The 20,306-nt window shown below is 36.7% G+C and overlaps 1 protein-coding gene across 42 annotated transcripts in view; it reads left to right on the top strand.

Annotated features, from left to right (window-relative positions):
• Nucleotides 1–20,306, top strand: part of Ptprd (protein tyrosine phosphatase receptor type D) — a 2,001,112-nt gene that overhangs the window by 1,809,784 nt on the left and 171,022 nt on the right. For 19 of the 42 annotated variants that reach the window (XM_036177137.1, XM_036177135.1, XM_036177123.1 and 16 more), the window contains 6 exons: nucleotides 312–320; nucleotides 1,022–1,039; nucleotides 2,623–2,733; nucleotides 4,029–4,040; nucleotides 6,069–6,338; nucleotides 9,469–10,050. In XM_036177137.1, the coding sequence (XP_036033030.1) occupies nucleotides 312–320; nucleotides 1,022–1,039; nucleotides 2,623–2,733; nucleotides 4,029–4,040; nucleotides 6,069–6,338; nucleotides 9,469–10,050 (1,002 nt within the window). The other 23 variants (XM_036177144.1, XM_036177143.1, XM_036177148.1 and 20 more) reach the window with 8 other exon arrangements.

The raw sequence follows: 20,306 nt of genomic DNA, 5'->3' as shown, positions 1-20,306 counted from the left end.
ATAATCTCTGTGCTATGATGTGGGTAGTGATATTGGTATAAAATTCTAAGTGGTTAACTGCCTGTCTTCCCAGAATTCTCAGCCTTTGACCTGTCCTGTGATGTTAAAGCGTCTTGTTAACTGACTCTTTTGCTTGTTGTCAGCAGAATTGTGTAGATTAGCATTCTGTTATTGTAAATAAATAATTATTCACATGTAACATAGATGATTTAGTATAATAAAGCTTTAACTCTGAAAAATTTGTACCAAATTATGAGGAATATAATAATATTTTTATGCTGTCTTTCTTCTCTCCGTATTTAAATCTCCAGAATCCATTGGTAAGTGCTTAGTTCTGAAGCGCACTTCACCCCCACTAATTTCCATATTCAGAATATGATTATTATTATTAATAATAAAATGCATGGCATGCATTTTACTAACTGTCAGTGTAGGCACGAGATCTCTATAGTGGCACACACATGCATACCTCCACAGAACTGTTTATCTTAAGAACACTGTATAAATAAATAAAATCATACACAATTTAATCACACAATTGTAGCATAATGAGTAGCATAAGATTCCAATCCTCAGTGTTTGTTTCTAGCTAGTCTGTAGTATTTCCTCAAGTAGTATATATATATACATATATATATACTTAAAGAACTTAGCCAGTATTTTCCTTAACTATGTCATTAAAATGTTGTATAGTTCTATATTTTAAGGGATACTTTTTAAAGTATAAGGATATACTTCTAACCCTATGTGACCCCAGCCCTAAGAACTCAGTTGCTTCTCTGAAAAAGGCAATTCTGCCTAGTATGGCTTTTACCCTCTGTGGTTTAATGCACCTTGCTTTTATGATCTAATGATACGACCTAATATATTCCTGTTGACCAGTATAGTAATTCAAGTTTCTTTGAAGACCTTATTTAATTCTGTAAATCTAATCGAATTCTTCTCCCCAGCCCTAGCCCCCTTCTTCTCGTACTAATGCTTCTTCTTTCTAATCTTATTTGCATTCATATTATCCACCCAGGTGGTACACCAATAAGAGGTAAGAGTGCTGACCTAACGTTCACAGAATGATCTTGCTCATTCTCCCCGTCCTCTCATCCCTGTCCTGTTTTCAGATCCATTCCCATAATGTCCATCACCTTGATTTCTTTCCTTCTGTTGGCTTATGACTCGTGACTCTCATATTGTGGACTTTCCTTTTTCTTTTTCTCTTTGTTTTGTTCATTTCTTTATTTATGGAAGTAATTATTTAAGTTGTGATATGCTTCAAAGAAAGCATATCCAGGTCGTTAGACCACAGACCAGTCACAGTTTACCATCTGTCCCTCTTTTTGTTTTTTTTTTTTCTCCTTTTCTTCTTCCTTTTTCTTTTTTCTCTTTTTTTTTTCTTTTTTTTCTTCTTCTTTTACTTTTTTTTGTCCAACTGGAGAAAAAAAAAGATCATTTTTTTTCTTCCTTAGCTGTTCTTGTTCTGGACCACAGCCAGGGCGGTCTGGAGAACAGTGGCAGACATGCAGAGGACAGCCCGGACCGTCTGCTTTTTGTCTTTATCTTTCAAAAGGATTTTGCTTTTGTTCTTCAATTCTTTTTTCTCTTACTGTCTTAAAAGTCAAAGAATGACTCCCCCTTCCACCTGACCCCTCCTACAGTCTGACAGCGGTGCTTTTTACTCCACTTCTTTTTTTCTTGGGTGCTCGTCTCTGGATTTTTGGATCTTCTGTCCTTCAGCCGTGGAAACAGGTTCTCGGTACTCTTGGTGGTATGTGGTATTGCCGGTTTTTCATACTTGGACTCCGTGTGCGTGCCTTTTGTAATTCTTCTTTTGTATTTTTCTTGGGGTTTTGTGACACCACACTGCTAATCCCACAGTGGATTTTGATGGGTGTCTTAGGGGATCCATCCAGAGGTCCTCAAGCAGTGATTGGTTGGCTCTTCCTGGCTGGCCTGGGCCTTGCTTTTGAACTTTTTAAAACTCCTCTAATGCGAATCCTCTTTGTTTTTCAGCAAATGTCAGAAATGATTGTAAGTTGTGGCAAACTGTCTTTCTTTTCTTAAAAAGTCTGCATGTCTTAAGGGAGTTTTATTTCTTTAAGTGATATTTTCATAATTAATAATGACTAATTTTAATATTTTTTGCTTTGTGCAGCCTTTTTGTGCTCGCTGCGTATTTTTGGGCTCTCTTCCACAGAAGACTTTCTTGAAAACACAGCCTGGTTTTTTTTGAGCGTACCTATCTTTTGCGCCACTTTTGTTGCCAAAATGAAACAAAACAAAACCAAATATTAATCTTTTGTTTTATTTAAAAGCCATACTTCCTTGAAGCAGTCTCACCCATCTTCATTTTATTAGTCTAGGAGCTAAGAGTGCTAATTATGGCTAGAAGTCTTGCTTGGGAAAAAGAGATATTGTTTCCTTATGCTAGCATTGATGATGTAAAAAATAATCTCTGTATGTTTTTCTCATCGCATCATTTTCTGTCTGTGCAACTTAGCAAGAGATTGAATCGACGTTGAGTGGACCTTCGCTTTGCAGGGCTTTTCATATTGTTAAGAGGTTTAGCTTGCTGAACCTCCAAAGCCTTCTCTGACCACGTCTTTGGTGATATCTTTTATATCCATACAGGAGCCCTGCAGATCGAACAGAGTGAAGAATCTGACCAAGGAAAATATGAGTGTGTTGCCACCAACAGCGCGGGCACTCGCTACTCTGCCCCTGCCAATTTGTATGTCAGAGGTAGGAAAGTTATAACCCTGGCATGGCTTCTCCATTCAGGCTCAGGGGGAGTTGAGATGCCCACAGGGTCTGTGTGATTATGGAAGTGTTTAACAAGAGGATTTGGTAATGATTACTGTTGATGAAGCAGTTTATTAAGTAGAAAATTAAAAAATGAACTCTGTTGTTTTTCAATCTATACAAGGCTTGAGGTTTGTAGATATTTATTTGCATTGCAACTTCTGATTCTATTTTGACTGTACTGACTGACTGTGCTTGGCATTTGTTTGAAGTTTTATTCTTTTCTTTCACTTTTTCTGTTGTTTCTCATTTGTTTTCTTACAAACCTTGAAATAAGTGCTCGGTGAACTACTAATCAGCTCTAAGCATGAAGGTGTTTATGTCTCCATGACCTCTGCTGTGGAGCTAGGGGCATAAAGTCTCCAAATTAAGAAAAACAGTTGCTACATAAAAATAGCACAATTGCATTCTTTCTTCTTATGCTGTTCTAATTAAAACACAGTTTTATATATGTGCATATGCATTTGTATGCCATAGGGTAATGATCGTATTTTAGGAAGTAGTATTAGCTATCCTTGAAGTAGGAATGAAATGTAAAGATCCATTCATACTTTCTCATGAGTATTTAAATGATTTCATCTCACATATAGGAATGGTGGTACCTTTTATTTCAGCTGGAATGTATACCCCTCTTCCCAGAGTTCTCAGAGATGGGTTTAGTTTTGCTTTGTTTTCTGGTGGAAACATTTCTATTCTGGGTCAACAACTCTGAATAATTACAAGAGGCATGGGTGGGGGAGGAAATGGTTGCAGCCTGTGCTTTAAGATACTATAGAATGGGGTTCCATAAGAAAATACCTAGCTTGATTTTGAAATTTTTGTCAGAGATAATTTTGTGCCCCTGGGGTTGCCTTTTGCCTCCCTCTCCGTGGAGTCTGTAGCTGGGGTGGGCTTGGGAATGGTGTGCACTGAGAACCTTTCTTCCTTTAATTATTTGAGGGCCCCAATCCCTTTTTTCTCACAATGGTGATCTCCTTTGCTGCATGAAGCATGCATTACCTTCTTCTATGGAAAATTTCAAAATGATGCTAGCTATTATTCCTAATACTGCATTAGTCCATGAGGTATTGCTAACTTCTCCAGCTGGGGTAGGAAGATGAACTAGAGCAATTAACGATGTTCAAGTAGTGGTTGAAAGCCTTGATATGGCCTTTTTACTCTCTCTGTGTTTCCCTTGTTTTTCTCCTTTTCCTCATTTCATTGTGTTCTGCATCAAACCCCCCTACATCCCTCAGAGCTGCGAGAAGGTTGGTGTGTTTTTTACTTTTTACCCACCTTACAAAACTATCACTTAAACCAATAACAAAGAATACAAATGAAATGAATGTAGCTGCACTGTGGTCTTCTTTTGGTTAATGGTATATAATTGCAGAGAATGTTTTGGCCTTGGCTTCGGTTGCTTGCTGGTGGTGTCTAAATGCATGATGGGAGAAAATACACCTGGGTGCATGGGAACGGGTAACACTTAACTCTCTATGGTCCAGTGCATTGGTCAGTGTTCCTGCTTTCCCACCCCTTCCCCCCAACTCTTCCCATCTTCCACCCACCTTTTATTTCTGCCTTCTCAGGGTGCCTGCTTGCCCCCAGGTGATGTTTTATAATTGTTCCTTGACCCCTCCATTTTTCTTGATACGTTCTTCGATGCCTCAGAGTCTGTGCTGGCCCCTGCTTGCTTCAATAAACCTCTGAGTTGACTGCAGGAGGCATGCTTAGCACTGTCCTTCCTATGAATGTCACTCACCCCCCACACCATTGCAGTGAGCCCTCTCCAGGCAGAGGTTTTCTTTTCCTAAGTGCAGCCAAAGTTTCCAGACAGAGTACCTCTCCTTCTTCTTGGGGTTAAGAGGTTGTTTCCATGCCCTTTCCTGTAACTTCAAAAACCATTGTTTGCTATCTGTATTTACTTTAGTGTACTCCTGAAAGTGGTCCCTCTGGTTTAAAGTTCTCACAGTGAAAGGTTTGGCCCCCAAAGTCCAAGACAGACCCTATTTCTTTCTCACCTTAGTTTTGACGATGTCAAAGGACATGTACTTGAACACAGCAGAACATTCAGATTATCTGAAGCAGGAACACTGAACCATGTTTGCTTGACAGTGGGTCTGGTTTTGGTGTTTGTTTTTTCTGTGTCATGTTGTTTTAACATAGTCACTCCTCTTAATGTCACATCCTGCTGTGTAGTTTAGATCCATTGTCCATCACTTTGAATATAGACATAAAGTTCCTCTTTACTGGATTCTGTGGTCATTGATGCTATTTAACCTTATATACAAGCTGGATGGAATCCTGAATGTGAATCCCTCCTCCCTGAGACTGCAATCCTCTACCTGTAACAACCTCCCTGTAATCATCTAACCTGTTACCTTCTAACTTTCAATCAAGTTCACATCTCAAGCACAACACTCTACCTTCTTTCTGTTTGTTTGTTTTAATTTCCCACTGTTCCTTCTTTGTCTTTGTCTAGGATTCCAGCCATTCTTCTGTTGTTCTATTGTGGACCTTAAGAGTCCCAACTTCTGCATGACTTGCATGACTCAATCCAGTATAGTATCAACTGATGTTGTATATTTCTTCTTCTGTGACTGTCAGTTTGTATACACACACATATACACCACGAATACACAGCAGACAGACACATCACACACAGACACACAGACACACAGACACACACACAAACACATGTGTGTCATTTCTGTGTTTGTCCATTGTTAGTTGATGTTTTGAGACTGCATCTCTCTGAATCTGAAAGCAAATAAATTGCTGTTTCAGTGTACTCAAAGTGATATTTTACAGGACTGGGATATGATTACCCCATACACACATTCATGTCAGCTGGGAGTACACAGAACTGAAGTCAGTCTTGATACTCACACATGCTGATGACCTTCCTGTCACCTTTTGCATATACATGCCTGCATAGAAACATTGTTATATGCATGTATGTATATAGTTTGGTGTTTATCTTATGCATGGTGTTCATGTACTGTTAATTTGTAGATAGTTTTTCATTTTTGTGTGGGGATTATGTAGGTCTAATCAACTATTGTATGATGTGTCTTAGATATCAATGATTAAACTAAATAGATGATTCTGTGTATACACATACCATACTTGTATGGTCTGTATTATCCACAGATTTTCTTTTTGTTGTGATTTTGGATAATTTACAATATGATTCGATTGTTTAATCATGTCTGTATGGTGCATGTCATGTGTTTAATTAGCTGCCTTATTCTTGCCTTGTATATGTTATCATGTTGCCTTGTGTTTTGTTCCAGTTCGCCGTGTCCCACCAAGATTCTCTATCCCACCCACTAATCATGAAATAATGCCAGGTGGAAGTGTTAATATCACCTGTGTGGCAGTGGGGTCACCAATGCCTTATGTGAAGTGGATGTTGGGGGCAGAAGATCTGACACCTGAAGATGATATGCCAATAGGAAGAAATGTCTTAGAACTGAACGATGTAAGACAGTCAGCAAATTACACCTGTGTTGCTATGTCAACACTGGGCGTCATTGAAGCAATAGCACAGATCACTGTCAAAGGTATGCCAAGATCATGTTCTGATAATCTAAGTTATGCTCATCCTTGACTCAGGATTTTAAAATGAACAAATTTATCACTCAGTGCTTCATTTGTATAGTACCTAATCACATCTGTCATATTATATAAAATCTCCATGTCTTAGGTAGATTAATTTTTCTCACCTTTTCCTTCCTTCTTTTCTTCTTTCCTTTTTGGGATGAGCATAAGGAGTGTTCTGCCACTAAGCTACATGCTCAACCCTTTTGTGGTTTTAATTTTGACAGGTTCTCATTGAACCGTGTCCTATAAAAGCCATCAATCACTAATCTCTTACTTTAGCCTCCTAAAGAAGTGGGTCACAGATTTATTACTCGGACCCACTTGCAGATTCTTTCCTAAGATATTAGCAGTCTAAATTGGGATAATCATTACAATATTTAGCAGCATGTCTGACTTAGTCACTGAGCAGATAGAATCAGGAATGCTATACTGGGTCTACCATTCTGGTAAGATGGATGGCCTGCAGACTTTGTACTGGTCCAGATTTTTGATAGGAGAGATAAGAAGAATATTAATGAGTGTCATTAAATTCATAAAATCTCTGGAAAAAAAAACCAGAAATAAAAGAAAGTGCTAGAATCAGTATGACCTAATAATAGATGCTCTGTTTGATGGCCCTACCATTAAGAAGCAAAATGCAAATGGATCTGTTCTATCTTAGTTCTGCCCTTCACCTTGCATATATGAATACTCATGAAATTTTCTCTTCTTCAACAAATGTACTAAATATAACCAAAGTGCTATATTCTGTGAACATTTTTTTCAGTAAAAATGGAGTTGAATATGTGTGAATACCACTTTCTTTTACCTAATACTTACATAATTCTAGAAAACTTACAAATTGGGTCATAGTGAGGGTGATTTGAGTTTCTTGTCAGTGTCTAGAATTAGTTCAAAATTAACTCAAATCATCATCCCATTTGGGAAGCGTGAATTTATAAAAGCTAGAACACTTGTTATAATTGGTATCATATCTGCAACTGAGCATATATATCCAGTATATCTTATGGCATAAGAACAATATTATACATTATCCATATTGCAGCATGCAATGTCTTATGTACCCCTAAAGTATTAGACGTATTTGTCTTTGTTCACACACTATAGATATAGAGCCTTACTGTACATAATGTGATAGTGCATACCAGTAATGTCAGTTCAATCAATATAACCTTATTTAACAACAATTTTATTTTCCTGCAACATTCAGAGTGGTCCACTTTGCAAAATGTCGGTCCAGAATATTTAAATAAATGTTTTTTATTACTGATTTTAGTAAAGTCTCTTTGCTAAATATTGTAATTATGCAGATAGTAATATGCAAATAGAAACCAACTATTTTTGTTATAACTATTCAAGCTTCAAATATTAGAGGTTTGCTAAAGACATTAAAGATTTTTGGAAGTGAGAGTAACACCAAATAATTACCATATTCACTTTTGTATCTCTGTTGTCCTGGATCTTCCTACCTCCCTGTCCTTTCCTACCTCAAAGATGAAACATAAAGGTAAAAACTGAAAGAAAAAAGAAATAAAACAGAACAGAAAGGATGCCAAAGTTGGATGTTTCTTAGCTGCTATCCTAGGCAGTATTGTGATACTGGCCTCATGCTAACAAGAAATGGTTTGCTTATAACCATTATCTTTTGGTGTTTTTTGACTTGTTATCCAGAATAAAACTTACAAATGAGGCCACCAGTAAAGCTGGCTTACACTCTCAAGATATTTTTTTTGTTGTTGTTAAAAGGAGAAAATCGGACCTCTAAAAACACATATGTAAATACAGATATTTGTTGACTCACTATAATCTTAGATGTATCCAATGTAGAATACAAAAATTTTGTTATTGACAAAAAAATTGTTACTGTACAATGTGATATGTGAATATGCCTTAAACTTCCTAAGCAATTTTAAGAATTATGAAAAAACATGATTTAAACTTATTGTTTTACTTTCCTTAATTTGTGTTTGTGTGTGTGTATGTGTGTGTGTGTTGATCAGAATCAATCCAGGACTCCTTACTTGCCAGACAAAGTACACTGTCATAGTTCTACCTTAATAATTTTAGATTGGTTATTTTTAAGTATCTTAGTCAGGTTCTCTATTGCTCTATGAAATACCATAAAGGGTTTATTTCAGTTTATACTTACACATCATAGTCCATCATTGAAGGAAGTCAGGCGGAGAAATCTGGAAGCAGTACTGAAACAGAGGCCTTGGAGGATCGCTGCTTGCTGGCTTGTTTATAGTGGGTTTATCATCTGTTTTGCTCTCTTATATGTCTCAGGACCACCTGTCCATGGGTGGCACTACTCACAATGGTTGGGCCATCCCACACCAATCACCAATTAAGAAAATATTCCCATAGGCCTACCCACAGACTAGTCCATGGAAGCATTTCCTTAATTGTGGTTCCCTCTCCTCAGAATACTCTCTAACAAGTGTAAAGTTTGCAGTGAACAAACCAGGAATCTAAGTAATTCATAATATTCTTTATGTTTTACAAATAGAAAAGTATTTGGATACTAGCCCTTTAATAACAATTTAATTCCATTTCCACATTTAATGTTTATTGGTATTTATATACAACATTAATTTATTGAATCAGGGATTAAGTGGGCAAGCATTTGAAATAAGAATTACAATAATTGTCGTTATATTTTTGAGAGTCCCTGACACACTGACACACTGCATATTACTGGCTTAGCTCATTAATCTTCACAGCAAATTGATGAAATACAGCTTCTCTGTAGGACAGTACAACTCCAGTAATGCAGCTTGTCCAATTTTCACATGAGGAAACAAAACCCAAAAGACATTAAGTGATTTATCAGGCTCATTTAGTGAATGTGTAGATTTGAATACAACTCCCCAAAATGCCATTAACATCGACAAGTAGGACTAGGACGGGACCTGGGTCACCTATATGTATTGTACTGTTTTCTTGATATCTTCGGACATGTTACTTTGCTTCATCTGGTTAAATCGTTGGTAGTTGTATAATCTTGTCAGGTTAATAATAGAGTATAGTGATTGGTGTAATAGCTGAGAAAAAAAAAACGATAGTCATCGTCTTTTTTCTGTCCTAAAGCCTTACCCAAGCCTCCAGGGACTCCAGTGGTGACTGAGAGCACAGCTACAAGCATCACACTGACGTGGGACTCTGGGAACCCTGAACCTGTCTCTTACTACATCATTCAACATAAGCCTAAAAATTCTGAAGAACCATACAAAGAAATTGATGGGATAGCAACCACACGCTACAGTGTGGCTGGACTAAGTCCCTACTCGGATTATGAATTTAGAGTTGTTGCTGTCAATAACATTGGTCGAGGTCCACCAAGTGAGCCTGTATTAACGCAGACCTCAGAGCAAGCACCATCCAGTGCCCCACGGGATGTCCAGGCACGCATGTTGAGCTCAACTACCATTCTGGTACAGTGGAAGGAACCTGAGGAGCCAAATGGACAGATCCAAGGATATAGAGTTTATTATACAATGGACCCAACTCAGCATGTCAACAACTGGATGAAACACAATGTAGCTGATAGCCAAATCACTACTATTGGCAATTTAGTACCCCAAAAAACATACTCTGTCAAAGTCCTGGCTTTTACCTCAATTGGAGATGGCCCTCTTTCAAGTGACATACAAGTCATTACTCAGACAGGAGGTAAGTCTGATTCAAGATGGGAAATGGAGCACGTGGCTTATGGGAAAGAAGGAAACAGCAAAGATAATATAAAGCTAAGTTGTTGAGATTTACATTGTATTTTTAACCTATGAAATCTATGTACTTTAATCTACGAAAATTTGGGCCGTATACCATTTTTTATTTTCTTCTGAGAATCTATATAAGGATTACACTATTGGAACACTGTCTTAGGTGTATGGGCAAAACATTGTTAATCCTGATGGAAGGATTAATACATTTTCTCTGGTTTCATTGCTACAGTGCACTCATGACTTATTTTCATGGCTGGTATGGGATTAATGATTTATCTAACACAGGGTGTTTACTTCCTGTCTTTGTGATCCTATGTCTCAAGCATTTTACAGTGGAGTTTTGCTTTATTTTACTTTACAACTGTTGTTGGATCTTTTGAGCTTGCTATAGTGTATGAAAGCTAACTATACATGTATATATTTCACTGCAATTATAGTAAATCTATACTCAGTCATTATTTGGTGTTGGCAGTTCTTCTATTTATTTATTCAACATATTAATGTGCAAAGAAATATGTAGACTAACTTAAGGTTCTCACAGGAAAATAATAGAGGTCTAAGCATATTGGTCTACTTTTTCTTGACACTGTTTTTTTTAAAGTGTCAACTGTTTAAGATAATTTTATTTTTATGATTCCATCAGCTCCCAAGCCAGTAAAAATGGCAAGAAAATGAATGGGGCTTATATTCTACTTTAAACTTTTCTCATGTTTTGACTATAAAGTTGGAATGACATAATCATAATCCAATTCTTAAGTTACAGCTAAGCTTGGTGAATTTGGATACGTTTATTTTTGTGTCAGCTTTTTTTTTTACCATGACAAAACACCTAAAATAACTTAATGGAAGAAATAGTTCATTTGAGCTCACAACTTGCTAAGTTCCAGTCTGTGGTCAGCTGGCTCTGTGTCTGCAGCGTTCTGACAGCAAACATGCTCTGTCTGGACCAGAAAGAAGGGAGAAAGTCAAACAGGCAGAAAGAAGAGGGATAGGTTTTCAATTTCCCCTTCTTCCCACTAGCACCCCTTCCTAGTCAGTCTGCTAAATTTCAGATTGCTAAGTCCCACAGACTGATAGCCAAACTTTATTCCATGCACCTGGGAGACAGAGGGAAGTAGATCTCTGAGTTTGAGGCCAGCTTGTCTACAGTGGGTTCCAGGAAATCCAGGGCTACACAGAAAAACCTTGTCTTGAAAACAACAATAGAAATTAGCCACAATGCTTTGTCTCTCTGAATTTCAATTTTCTCATCTGTTATAGTGACTATAATGATTTTTTTTTGGTTCTATTTATGTTTTATAGTGCCACAGCAACAAAGGACCACATACTTGGTAGTCTAAACATCAGGAATATATTGCCTCACAGGTCTATGTGGTGGAATTGTATTCCCCAAAATATTGTGTGTTCCCCGAAATAAACATATCTGGGGTCAAAGAACAGACAGCCACTAGAACAAAGCCAAAAATGGTGTCTAGAAAATGGGAAGAGTAAACCATAGCAGAAGTTGGGCAGTGGTGGTACACGCCTTTAATCCCAGCACTTGGGAGGCAGAGCCAGGTGGATCTCTGTGTGTTCAAGGCCACTTTAGAAACAGCTAAGCATGGTGACCCACACCTTTAATCCCAGAAACCCAGCCTTTAATCCCAGGGAGTGACACAGAAAGTAGAAAGATATATAAGGCATGAAAACAAGGCACCAGAGAAGTAAAGCATGTAGTTAGTTAAGCATTTGGTTGGTTAAGTGTTCAGGCTTTGGAGCAACACAGTTCAGCTGAGATTCATGTGGAGGAGGACTCAGAAGCTTCCAGCCTGAGGAAACAGGATCACCTGAGGAACTAGCAAGGTGAGATAGCTGTGGCTTGTTCTGCTTCTCTGATCTTCCAGCATTCACCCCAATAATTGGCCTCAGATTTGTTTTTATTAACAAGTACCTTTAAGATTCAAGCTACATCTGGCGCCCAACATGGGGTACCTAGAATGCTGGAACAAAGATATTACTGGATTGCATTCTATGAGCCTATTGGAAAAAGTGTGTTTAGTATCTTTCCCTGAGCTTCTCATAGTTTGCTACCAGTGTTTCATTCCCTGGCTTGTAGAAACATGCAGTCCCTAATTTATCTCCACACTGTGTTGCTTCAGAAAACAAGTGTGTTCAAATCTGAACATTGGTCATACAGATTGGGCCAACCTCAAAACTCCATCTCAATTAACTTGGTCCACCCTGATAATGTTTTGTAGTGCTGAGCTCTAGGACCCCATCATGCAAAATCTGAGGAAATGACTGTTAGCTCCCTCCACAATGTAGATTACGTAATAGGGAACCATAATAGGCAAAAATATAATAATAGCAGTTAATACATGTTGGCCCATATGTTATATATGTCTTGTGGATATTGATTCTTATTATCTAACTAGAGGATAAGACTCTGGCAGCAAGTAAACTAAGGGACAAAAAAAAAAAAAAAAAAAAAGAAACAGGTTTAGATCTTGGGTCATAAGGTTACTAGTGTAACTGAAATCAAAGTATCCTGGATGCTTGGAATCACCATCATCTTTAAAATGTTGAAATTCCTGTGAGAGTTTTAGTGGTTTTGTATCTATTAGGCATTTGGTAGGTAAATAAAACTGGAGAGTATATAATTTATTCATATTATTATTTAAAATTACAAAATTAAAAAGATTAAATTTAATTTCAATTTTGGAATGTTTCAAGTGTTTTAAATGAAGTAAAGAATAAGCATTTTTCTGAAAAACATTATTATGCTCAGTCACTAGATTTGGCTAAGTTTTATAACCACAAATTTAAGCCTATCAAGCTGAAGTGTTTTAATTTATTTTTAGGAGACAAAGGATTTAACTACCCAAGAAACAAGATTTTTTTTTTCTGAAAACAAATTCATTCAAAATATGCAAATCCTCAAGACTCATGAATTCTTTATATTCAGAATATTGAATTAAAGAAACCTATCCTTCTCTTCCAACTTAGTGAAAATATAAAAGTGGTTTTTAAATAGTGCATATTTTTAATTACCAGTGACATGAGCATAGCTACCTGGATTTTGCATGGGAAAGAACAATTGAGTTAATTTGATCTAATAATTTTGCTTTTGGAAGATCTGATTTAATTTAGTAGCAAAATTTAGAAAATCTATATGAATGTATGAAGGTGCATAATGTGGCTTTTAGTGTCTCTCTCTCTCTCTCCTTTTCTCTTTATCTTTCTCCCCTCTCTTTCTCTCTAACAATTTTTACATAAACATATTTCCTGTACCCGTCTATAAACTGTAGCTTGAATTTTTATGGAGATGTGAAAAGGCAGAGTAGTTAATGCCTGCCAAGGTCAGTAGTTTAATGCAATCTCCCAAGTAGCACAGTAACTGGATGTGTCCTGTAGACTTCATTAACAAAGGCATTGGACCTTCCTGGCAGGTGTCAAATGCAGGGATATCAGTTCTGAAGAAGCTAATGCTGAGCCTTCTCCTATTCCTTAATGATGAGCTCATTCCTAGAATCATAGCTGCATAAAAGACTGTCACCACCATCTTCCTATTTCTTAATGATGACCTCATTCCTACAATCATAGCTGCATAAAAGACTGTCACCATCATCAAACATTCCTTTAGAGTGGGTATATTAAATCTAAGAAAACCATAGTTTTTATTACGATTTTTATTTTTATTCAGGCTCCCAAACCATACTGTTCAAAATAATTTAAGTATGTTTTAATTACATAAATACAAATGTGCACTTTGACATCTTCTGTGTCTGACACATGCTTGTTTTATTTTATTATCATGAATCCCCCAATACCAACATTCCTCATTTTATTTAAATTGGATAAAAAATGAGTAAATAAGTAAAATGGTCCTGAAGAACAAAATGAGTTTAAGAGAGAAATCATCATTTTGCATTTTATCTATTGTAACTGACATCCTGATGGATAGAAATTGTACATTTATGTAGTGTGTTCATAGTGGTGGAGGAAGTCAGAACATGGTACCTATTTCATATACAATCAAAAGAGTAATTCCTTTTGGCTGTGAATATTTGTACAGTGGACTATAATAAACTTTAGATATAAAGTATACTCTGCTAAAATTATTTTTTTCTAGAAATATTGGTCACTCCCTCTCATTTTTCCATAACTCTATTTTCTGGTGTAATAGTCACTTGCAATTAGTTTACCTCAAAAAAATAGAGAATGGATGGATGTGGGCAAGAAAAAACATTTATAGTGTGATACGCACCCCTTCCATTTCACCTAAAATATCCAGGAAGAAAAGAATGCACTCTTTTCTGGAATTGATTATTGCAATAATATATGCTGACTATGTTTTGTAGAAGGAACACAAAACTGCTAAAGAAGTCTTAGAACTACATCTTTAAGGCATTAAAATAAATGTTGCTTGAAATTCATGCTATCAGGGGCATGGTAAACCTTAAATTCTGGTTTATGTCCCTTCTGAACTTTCTTTAGAAAAATTTCTTACCTCATTTAGAACAATCTTTGGACTAGTCTGCAGACTCCTTTAAGAGTATTTAGTATAGATTGGCCTTGAATTCAGTCTGCAGCTGAGGACCAACATGAACTCCTGATGCCTTTCCCTCCCAAATGCTGGGATTAGAAGTGTGTACTACATTGTCACCTTATTTTTAGTGTTTTATTTTATTTTTTACATTTTACATATCAACCAGTTTCCCGTCCCTCCCCTCCTCCTGTGCCCTACTCCTGCCCATGTCCCCCTCCCCACACCCACTCAGAGAGGTTAAGGCCTCCCATGGGGAGTCAACAAAGTCTAGCACATCAAGTTGAGCCAGGCCCAAGCCCTTCCCCCCTGCATAAAGGCTGACCAGGATATCCTACCTTAGAGAATGGGCTCCAAAAAGCCGGTTCATGCATCAGGGATAAATCCTGGTCCCACTGCCAGGGACCCCATAGACAGAACAAGCAACACATGACTTCACCCACATTCAGAGGGCATAGTTCAGACCCCTGAAGGTTCTGTAGCCATCAGTCCAGAGTCCATGAGATCCCACTAGCTCTGGTCAGCTGTCTTTGTGGGTTTCTCCATCTAGAATCAATGAAACAAAGAGTTGGTTCTTTGAGAAAATCAACAACATAGATGAACCACTATCAAAACTAACCAAAAGACAAGAGAGTGAATATCCAAATTAACAAAATCAGAAACAAAAAGGAGGACATAACAACAGACACTGAAGAAATCCAGAGAATCATTAGGTCATACTTTGAAAACCTGTACTCCACAAAATCGGAAAATCTAAAAGAAATGGACAATTTTCTGGATAGGTATCACATACCAAAATTAAATCAAGACCAGATAAACAATTTAGATAGACCTATAACCCCTAAGGAAATAGAAATTGTCATTGAAAGTTTCCCAACCAAAAAAGGCTCAGGGCCAGATGGTTTCAGCATAGAATTCTACCAGAATTTCAAGAACAGTTAATACTGATACTCCTCAAATTTTTCCACACAATAGAAACAGAAGGAACACTGCAAACTCTTTTTATGAAGCTATAGTTACCCTGACACCCAAACCACACAAAGATGCAACAAAGAAAATTACAGGCCAATCTACCTCATGAACATTGATGCAAAAATACATTTAGTATTTTAAAGAAGAGGCTTCTCCTGCAACTTCTAAATCAGAAAAAAAATTCAAAATATAAATGACATTGGGAAATACTGGTCTATAAGTTTCTAGAACGTTCTAAAACATTTTATTAGTTTACATTAACAGGCCAATACAAGCAAACTAGTAAAAGCCTATATTCTATTTCTCAAAAATGTGAGTCCACTGAAAAGCTTTTTGTGAATAGTTTTACCAGTGAAGAAAGAGGCAATGTGTGTGAATACAGCCATAATGAAATTTAACTCTTCATATTTATGTTTAATGACATTTGACAATATATCTCTGTGGTAATCACTGATTGGGTATTTTGCTTTGAATTTTGTCAGGTTTACTATCAGATTCTGACTCTTGCTTTCCTTATCATTGCCAATATCCTAAATACATATGTTTGAAAATGTGTGCCTCCTTAAAGTATTAGTTATCAGCAACAGTGGGACTTTTATCATCTTTGGCAGTGTTTCATATTTATGATACAGTGGGATGAAATTGTAGATTAGCACTGTATGTACTCTTCAGAGATAGCCACTAAATTTTCCTCAAGCACTGATCTCTTCCAGTGCATTGGCATTTCAGATGACATTGAAAGTTTTCTCTCATTTCTTAGCATTTCTTCATTTATTTATGTTGAATATAATAATTGTAGTACTAATCAAGCACTTGACATTCATCAGTGGTTTTTTTTTTTAATCTTAGGATTGATAGTTACTATTTTATTTCTTTGTGGACATTAAATTATCAAGCAGAATATAACTAACAAAATATAAGAATTCTTAAGGTATATTTTATTTATTTATCTCTTCATCTTTTATTTACCCATGCACACTGTGTGTGTATGTGCATGTACCATGAATCTCTGTGGTGTGTGCATACCTATGTGTGCAGGTGTAAATACCTATATACATGCTAAGTTCTGTGGGGTCTTTTATTCTCTGACTTATTGCCTTGGAGCAAAGTCTCTCACATAGCTTGGAGCTAGACTGGTGTCCAGCAAGCCCAATGACCATGCTGTTTCTGCCCCCTACAGTGCTAAGATTAGAGGCATTCATGGCCATAACCAGCTTCTTATATGAGTACTGGGAATTTGAACTCAATTCCTCATCTTCACACTGCTAATGCTCTTACTTACTTTACCATTCTCCTAGCCCTAAGTATAATTTTAAAGAATTATCTGTACTACACCTCAATTTCTTTTCTTGGTTAACTCTCAATTTAGACTGTGATTAGTGCTGGCATATTTCTTTTCTAATGTATAGAGTGATTACATTTAAAATTCTATATGTGCGTTTTATTTTTTTCATGAGTTTTAATAATGTCAAAATTGTTCCCTATCCTTGATGTTTAGTTAATTGGTGCAAGGACTGTTACAACACAGAAAATCTCCTGAATAAAATGACATATGATGCTTATAAAATAAATCTAGTATATGAAGATGAAAGAATGTCAATAATGAAGTCTAATATGTAAAGCCTAGGAGGAAAACAGTACATATATATGAGTAAATATGTCTATAAATTTGTATATGTAATATATGTGTGTTTATGTATTACAAAAACAGGAACATAATGTAAAATAGGTCTTCTTCTGGCATAATATTTAGTATGCAATACCAGTTGATAATGATAAAAATATTCTTTTTCTCTGGGTAGTCTAAAGAAACCAAATTTGTTAGTGTTAAGTCCTTTTAAAATATTCCCCTGTATATTTTTATAATGATCATTAAGCTAATATGTTTGGGAATTTAAGAATACATTATTTTCATTTCTGAGCAGTTTTCATTTTCCCTATGAATCTTCAACTCATGGTGGTTGTTTCTAATTTAAAATTTGAGCCCAAGGAAATGATACCCTTTGTTCCACCCTCAGTTTCCAAGAAGTCTGATTTTGGTATCCATAAGCTATTTATCAGGATGCTAGAAGGCAAAGGGAATGTATGGCTCTGATGTGCACACTGAATTGAACTTACAGAGGCATTTTGCCTTTTGCATTGTTTTTCTAAATTCCATTATTTTTAAATCATTGACAACCAACTGAAAGGCTTTTTATATAGAAAATGCATTAGCAGTATCTTTTGAATAAATTCAGATATTTGGGTCTAGCTATGCTTTCATTCTACAAGGTAGCAATCTGCTGATCCTTACTGAGTCCAGGTGTCCCTCTTCCATTAGGCATGTACCTTTCTGTTGGCTCCCTAGAGCATCCTTACTTGACTAGGTATTCACCTCTTACCTGAGGTGTTTAGGTCTCCACTGCAGGTTTCAAATTTAAGAAATGTGCTTTTTCCCCCAAAACAACTTCAAAAGGAGTCTATAAAAGAAAAGGAAGAAAAGCATCTTGCCTGTTAGATGACAAGACTTTCCATTAAGCCATCTAGCCAATACTTGCATTGTTCAAAAGTTACAAAAGAAATGGAACCTTTCCCTTGGGGGTGTTGATGTTCCTATTCAATTTATTATTTAGCAATAAGAGCTCTTTATAGAACCAAACAGAATTAGATCAATGGAAGTTGTGTCACTAAACAAGAATGAAATATTGAGTCTAAATGGGAATACAGGAAAGATAAATTAAAAGCAAAAACCAAACAGTGTAAGTAAGCAAAAGTTAATTAGGTTTCTAAGATAGTTTCAGTCAGTGTCAACTTACTCACCTTAGGCTAGGAGCAAACCTCTACTTAGTGACTGTTCCTGAGCTGCTTTGGAAGTGTCTCTGTCTTTCGCTTGAGTTACACATTAACACAGATTTTGTTATTTCACAGATTTACAGGAAATAAGGGGAAGAAATAAGCAATACAAATATAGAAGAGTTAGTAACTGTTACATATTTATGTGTGGGTACATCACACCAAAAACCCCATTTCATCATCTGGATATTGGAACCTTGTCATAATTATCCCACCTGCCCAAGGTCTGTCTGCAACCACTGCAGCATGAGCCAGGCTTTTGACTTTTTACCTGTTAGATAAAAGATTTGCCATTTGCCAGTCACTGTATGCTTTTATTGCTTCCTCAGCCCCTTGCCTTGCCTCTTGATCTTTTATGTTCCTCTGTCTTGGTCTTTCAAGCTGAATGATGGTGTGGGGTCACATACTGGGCAGGTGCTGGGAAGGAATGATAACCTGTTCAGAAAGCAGTTCCCAAAGGCATCCGATTAATGAGAATCTCAAGGTACAGACACATGCTTTAGGTTAGGGGTATGGGGAGAGAGGGGCAGACAAGGAATGTTAGTGGCCCTGGGCATATGTGCAAACATGAGGGAGCCATCCTTTCACAGCATGCACAGACACAAGGCAGAGCACTTGTGCTGGATGGTGACGGCTCTTAGAAACAGAACTTAAATCCCTTTAGGAAAAAGGGTGAGGTTTTCTTGTTTGGTAATCAAGTTGTAGAAAGATGGTTGTAAAGAAAAACAATATATTCCATATCTCCAAAGACCTCTTTTCCTGTGAAAATTATATCTCAAGCATTATTTGTAAGTTATGTCATGTATCACCTACAAATCATGTTATTTTGTGTGTGAGAATGTGTATTCTCAAGTTGCCAGAAAAATACTTTAGAAGCTCCTTTCCCCGTGCTGTGCCCAATCCTTATTCTTATTTTATTTTTTGTTGTTGTTAGCTTTTTATAAAATACACTTAATTTCTCATGAGTATGGGAAAATACAGAAAAATTCAGTCACACTGTATTGCAACATTTCCTAATATCAAGGCTAATGATTAAATTACTGAACAAATAGCAAGGCATGGGCACCAACAGTCAGAGCAGACAGTGGCCAACACAGCCTGCTAGATGTGCCAGTGGAGCCTTGTGTGCCTCAGCCTGTGTGCCTAAGTCATGTGCATCACGGCTTGAGCATAGCTAATGTGGTTAGGTGCTAATAAGGTGGTTCAGATTATTATTCTTTATTGAGAAAAGTATTTTAGGCTGCTAAAGTTTTTTTTTTTTTTATTATTGATTATATCCCATGTGTGACTCTTTCAAATTATCAATTAGATAGATTGAATGATTGACATGAGGTAACCATTGTTGACTTTTGTTATCATAATGTGTTGATAAGTAATCTTAGAATCTCACTAATTTGTGTGTAGTTTAGGACTAAGCCACTAGCGATGATATTATGCTGGCATTCAATCTAATCATTAGACTTTAATGCTTTAAATAACTTAATCTAGGAGTTACAGGTAGTTATTTATACTTAGTACAGTTTTGTTTTACTTTTTTTCCTAGTTATTTTCTAAATGTATGTAACTAGTTAAGATATAATTTTGAGGTATTATTATTGCCTGGAGACTGTTAAGGACTCACAGTGGAATTTCATGAACATAAATGTGTCTTAGCTAGGGTTTTGTTGCTGTGAGGAGACACCATAACCATGGCAACTCCTACAAAGGAAAACATTTTGTTGGGTCTGGCTTACAATTTGGATGTTTAGTCCATTGTCATCCTGGAAGGAAGCATGATGACATGCAGGCAGTCGTAGTGCTGAGGAAAGAGTTTGAGAGTTCTACATCCAGATGGGTAGGTATGAGGAGGAGACAGAGCCACTTGGCCTGGCTTG

The sequence above is a fragment of the Onychomys torridus genome, chromosome 2 (genome assembly GCF_903995425.1).
Source record: "Onychomys torridus chromosome 2, mOncTor1.1, whole genome shotgun sequence".
Taxonomy (NCBI): Eukaryota; Metazoa; Chordata; class Mammalia; order Rodentia; family Cricetidae; genus Onychomys; species Onychomys torridus.
This window is presented reverse-complemented; position numbering and strand designations above follow the sequence as displayed.